Source organism: Dendrobates tinctorius, unplaced genomic scaffold (genome assembly GCF_039654945.1).
Source record: "Dendrobates tinctorius isolate UK_male_01 unplaced genomic scaffold, ASM3965494v1 ptg000273l, whole genome shotgun sequence".
NCBI lineage: Eukaryota > Metazoa > Chordata > Amphibia > Anura > Dendrobatidae > Dendrobates > Dendrobates tinctorius.
Window position 1 is genome coordinate 3382631 of NW_027361940.1, and position 6023 is coordinate 3388653.

Below are 6023 nucleotides of genomic sequence, written 5' to 3' on the forward strand. Positions count from 1 at the left end.
CTCTCTGCTTCCTGCGTGTATCAGCTGTTTGAAGTCCTGGTTCCATATCCTCTGTTGTGTCGAGCTCGCTGCCGATGCTTTAAAGCTAAGTTTCCTTGTTCCCTGTCTTTGTCTGTCTTGTGCTTGTCACTACCCCTTGTGTGTTCACCATCGACAGTGGTGAGGCTAGCATTTTTGACGTCCAGTGCGCTAGCCAGGGTATAGTGACTTGACAGCTAGGGACCAGGCACGTGTCGGCAGCTTAAAGCACAGGGGGGCCCGATGCCACAATGTGCCAGTGCCGGCTCACAGTCCCCTTAGTGTACCAGTGTCACTGATAGTGAGTGGGCCTTGGCACTTGTCAGGCGCTCAGGGTGGTGATGCCAGCCCTGCCTGCAAGGGCCCCCTTCACCTCCGGGCCCAGGTGCAGCTGCACCGCCTGCACCGGCGGTATGTCCGTCCTTGCTTGTGCCCATTATGGAGCAGATTCTTCTGTTTTTCCATGTTATTCTCATCCTGCCTCATTTTTCTTACATTTTTATTTACAGGATACCAGAAATATAAAAAAACAGACGGTAATGTTGAATGTGAGCACTTTCCACCCGAACTACTTCCTCCTTATGGGAATCCCCGGTCTGGAGGAATCACATCTGCTGCTCTCCATCCCATTCTGTATCATGTACGCCATGGATCTTATTGGAAACTCCATTTTGATTTTGGTCATAAGAAGAAACGAGACTCTCCATCAGCCCATGTACCTGTTCCTGGTGATGTTGGCCTCCTGTGATATCCTTCTGAGCTCTACCACTGTGCCCAAGACTCTCTGCATTTTCTGGTTTTACTCTCATGCAATCTCCTTTAATGGTTGTCTTGTCCAAACTTTATTTATTCATTTCAACTTTGTGATGGAGTCTGCCATCTTGGTGAGCATGGCTTATGATCGATATTATGCAATTTGCCACCCTCTAACATATACATCTACCCTCACAGGATCTTTTATTAGGAATATCATCATTTTGTCCCTTCTTAGAAGTGTTTTAACCTGTACTCCTTTTGTTTTTCTACTTTACAGACTATCATATGACGGCAGCAATGTGATAGAGCACACATATTGTGAGCACATGTCCATGGCCAAGCTAGCTACTACCGATATACTGGTCAATGTGGTCTATGGGCTCATTATAGCCGCTAGTGCCACTGGCGTAGACATGATTCTTATAATTGTTTCATATATTGTTATTATCAGGGCTGTTGTACGACTTCGATCCACAGAGGCTCGCGTCAAGGCGTTTAGTACGTGCGTTTCTCATGTCTGTGTCATCATCCTCTACTATTTTCCGGCCTTCTTCTCTTTTATAACCCATAGAGTTGGCCATAAATACATCTCTGTCAGGTTCCACATCCTCTTGGCCAATCTCTACGTTATTGTCCCACCAATGATGAACCCAATCATCTATGGGGTGAAGACAAGAGAGATCAGACAGCGGGTGGTGGCCATTTTTTCATTAGTACGTATCAGAGATTGGCAGAAAAGTTAACATCTTCTGAGCTACCAGACTGTCGTAGACCAACATGAACGAACCTCAGAATAGATAAATCTCTGTATTCATTACAACTCAGGTATGAACAATTATCAGATTTTTTAAATAAAAATAATAACACTCTTGATTGTAGGATTTGTCTGGTATTTATTACAATGGGACCAAACTGCAATATCAGACACAACCATGAACTGAAAGATGATGTTTGTGGAAAGAAAAGGGAAACAAAAACGGACAATCGTTTTGGACAACTGTCCGAGCAGTTCTAACTCTAACTTAGAAGTTTCTCGAATTCAGTTTATGGCCAGTGAGAACCAAGAAGCACACAGGCAAGCGCTTTCCAAGACTCCCCAAAGAAATATGAAGAGCTCGTTTATTTGTAGGCTTCATTAATATAGGCATACTGTGCATACATTTAGGCATTTCTATCATGAAAGGAAATAGCAGAATGAATACCTGAAATGCATATTACGTAAAATGCTCCAAGTATCCACCCAGTCACCCCTCTGCAAGTCTTTGTTTCAGTGTCATCTGTTGAAAATAGCAAACTTTATGAGATTTGGTAACATCTTCCTATTCCTAATAGCAACCAATTTAGTTAAGTTATTCTCCTTGGTTTTGGGTGAGTTAATGATCCTTAACCCCTTTACGCCCAAGGATGGTTTGCACGTTAGTGACTGGGCCAATTTTTACAATTCTGACCACTGTCCCTTTATGAGGTAATAACTCTGGAGCTTCCATGGATCCCGGTGATTCTGACAATGTTTTCTCGTGACATATTGTCCTTCATGTTAGTGGTAAAATTTCATTCATATAACTTGTGTTTATTTGTGAAAAAAAACGGAAATTTGGCGAAAATTTTGTAAATTCAATTCTCCAACTTTGAATTTTTGAATTTTTATGCCCTTAAATCACAGAGATATGACACACAAAATACTTAATAGCAATTCCCACATGTTTACTTTACATCAGCACAATTTTGAAACCAAAAAATTTTTTTTTTGTTAGGAAGTTATAAGGGTTAAAAGTTGACCAGCGATTTCTCATTTTTATAACACCATTTTTTTTAGGGACCACATAACATTTGAAGCCACTTTGAGGGGTCTAAATGATAGAAAATACCCAAAAGTGACACCATCCTAAAAACTGCACCCCTCAAGGTGCTCAAAACCACATTTAAGAAGTTTATTAACCCTTCAGGTGCTTCACAAGAATTTTTTGAATGTTTTAAAAAAAAATGAACATTTAACTTTTTTTCACAAAAAAATTATTTCAGGTCCATTTTTTTTATTTTACCAAGGGTACCAGGAGAAATTGGACTGCAAAATTTATTGTGCAATTTGTCCCGAGTACGCTGATACCTGATATGTGGGGGGGAACCACTGTTTCGGCGCATGGCAGCGCTCAGAAGGGAAGGAGCGCCATTTGACTTTTTCAATGCAAAATTGGCTAGAATTCAGGTCGGACGCCATGTCACGTTTGGAGAGCCTCTGATGTGCCTAAACAGTGGAAACCCCCCACAAGTGACCCCATTTTGGAAACTAGACCCCCCAAGGAACTTATCTAGATGTGTGGTGAGAACTTTCAACCCCCAAGGGCTTCACAGAAGTTTATAACGTACAGCCGTACAATTAAAAAATCATATTTTTTTCCACAAAAATGATCTTTTCACCCTCAATTTTTATTTTCCCAAGGGTAACAGGACTCCAAGAGTTATTGTGCAATTTGTCATGAGTACGCTGATATAACATATGTGGGTGTAAACGACTATTTGGGCGCATGGCAGAGCTTGGAAAGCAAGCAGCGCCATTTGACTTTTTTGGCTGGAATTGAGATCGGATGAGATCGGACGCCATGCCGTGTTTGGAAAGCCCCTGATGTGCCTAAACAGTGGAAACCCCCCACAAATGACACCATTTTGGAAACTAGACCCCCCAAGAGCTTCACAGAAGTTGATAACGTACATCCGTAAAATAAAAAAATCATATTTTTTCCACAAACATGATCTTTTAGTCCCCAATTTTTTAATTTTCCCAAGGGTAACAGGAGAAATTGGACCCCAAAAGTTGTTGTCCAATTTGTCCTGAGTACACTGATACCCCATATGTGGGAGAAAACTACTGTATGGGCACACGTCGGGGCTCGGAAGGGAAGCAGTGACGTTTTGGAATGCAGACTTTAATGGAAAGGTCTGCGGGTGTCATGTCGTGTTTGGAGAGCCCCTGATGCGCCAAACTGTTGAAACCATCCACAAGTGACCCCATTTTGGAAACTAGACCCCCCAAGGAACTTATCTAGATGTGTGGTGAGCACTTTGAACCCCCAAGGGCTTCACAGAAGTTTATAACATAGAGCCATAAAAATTTTAAAAATCATATTTTTATCCACAAAAATGATATTTTTGCCCCAATTTTTTATTTTCCCAAGAATAACAGGAGAAATTAGACCCCAAAAGTTGTTTTGCAATTTGTCCTGAGTACGCTGATACCTCATATGTGAGGGGGAACCACTGTTTAGGCGCATGGCAGAGCTTGGAAGGGAAGGAGCGTCATTTGACTTTTTCAGTGCAGAATTGGCTGGAATTGAGATCAGACGCCATGTTGCATTTGGAGAGCCCCTGATGTGCCCAATTCTAACTCCAACCCGAACCCCAACACACCCCTAACCCTAATCTCAGCCCTAACCCTAATGGGAAAATGGAAATACATACATTTTTTTAATTTTATTATTTTTCCCTAACTAAGGGGGTGATAACGGGGGGTTTGATTTACTATTTATGGCGGTTTTTATGTTTGGCAGCTGTCGCACGCTAAAAGAAGCTTTTTATTGTAAAAATAGTTTTTGCATCACCACATATTGAGAGCTATAATTTTTCCGTATTTTGACCCACCGAGTCATGTGAGGTCTTATTTTTTGCGTGATGAGTTGACGTTTTTTATTGGTACCATTTTCGGGCACGTGAAATTTTTTGATCGATTTTTATTCCGATTTTTGGGACGCAGAATGAACAAAAACCAGCGTTTCATGAATTTTTGGGGGAGTGCGTTTACACCGTTCCACGTGCGGTAAAATTGATAAGGCGGTTTTATTCTTCGGGTCAGTACGGTTACAGCGATACCTCATTTAGGTCGTTTTTTTATGTTTTTTCGGTTTTATACAATAAAAACAATTTTAAATAAAAAATTATTATTTTTGCATCCCTTTATTCTGCGAGCTATAACTATTTTATTTTTTAGCTGATGACGCTGTATGGCGGCTCGTTTTTTGCGGGACAAGATGACGTTTTCAGCGGTACCATGATTATTTATATCTGTCTTTTTGATCGTGCGTTATTGCGCTTTTTGTGTGGCGGTATGATGATAAAGCATTGTTTTTTGCTTTCTTTTTTATTTTTTTTCAAAGGGGTTAACTAGTGGGACAGTTTTATAGGGCGGGTCGTTACGGACGCAGCGATACCAAATATTTGTACTTTTATTGTTTTTTTTTATTTACATAGAAAAGAATTTGTTAGGTAATATTTTTTTAAAAATTTATTTAGGGATTTTTTGAAGAAGCCGCCTCCCTGCAGGACCCCGAAGGCCCCCGTGGCCATCTTGGACCCGAGGGCCTGAGGGAGCACCAGCACATCGCGCTGCTCCGAGGGTCACAGGGAAGCACGCAGGGAGCCCCCCCGGAAGTGCAACCTACATTGTTGTGATTTAGTGAAGGAAAGCTGAATTTTTATTGTTATTTGTTCCAGAGTGGACGGATCTTCGTAGCAACACTGGACTGTGACATACGTTATAGTTATTTAGAAAGGTCGTGTTCGCTTTGATAACGCTGCACTGTTTTATGCACTACCTTTAAAAGTATAGGGTTGTTTTGTGACTTGTAGGATCGCTACTTCCAACAGATGGCGCTATAGAATTCAAGTCCTCTTTTGATCGGGACCCTCTTACAACGAGGGGATTCCGGCGCACAACACTTCCTGTGACCCCTGCTCTCATCGAGACCTGATTTGTTCAGGTCCTGATGACATCAGCGTCACACCAGCCAATGAGACAAATCTCTGGGAAAGTTTGTTGTAGCAACAAGATTTCCCGGGAGATCTGTCTAATAAAAACGCTGTTTCTCCTCAGAACACCTATCAGTGAGAGATTACAGGAGAAACAGTGATACAAGTGCTGCAGCGATCTTGCTATAAAGCAAAAAAAACCCAGAAAAGGCAGGTTAGGGTTAGTGCTATTGTTAGGATTAGTGTTCGGCTAAAGTTAGGGCTAGTGTTTGGCTAAAATTAGGGTTAGGCTAAAGTTAGGGCTAGTGTTTGGCTAAAGAATTAGCCTTTTTCAATTGTTTCACCAATAATTTGGTCACGTCAGTCACGTCACAAACGTCTATTTTCAGAAAAAATAAAAATAAAAAAAGAATAAAATGGCCCGTCAGTATTATAGTGCAGAGGAGGCTTATGCACTTTTACGTTCTGTCAGCGAAAGTGCAGTGTCAGATGGCGATGTGAATTTCGAG

General features: G+C 41.4%; 1 protein-coding gene across 1 annotated transcript; it reads left to right on the forward strand.

Moving 5' to 3' along the window:
- The first annotated feature begins 557 nt into the window (after positions 1–557).
- Positions 558–1517, forward strand: LOC141072481 (olfactory receptor 52Z1P-like). The gene has a single exon (XM_073559755.1). The coding sequence runs from the start codon at positions 558–560 to the stop codon at positions 1515–1517; it is 960 nt and encodes a 319-aa protein (XP_073415856.1).
- Positions 1518–6023: the final 4506 nt, after the last annotated feature.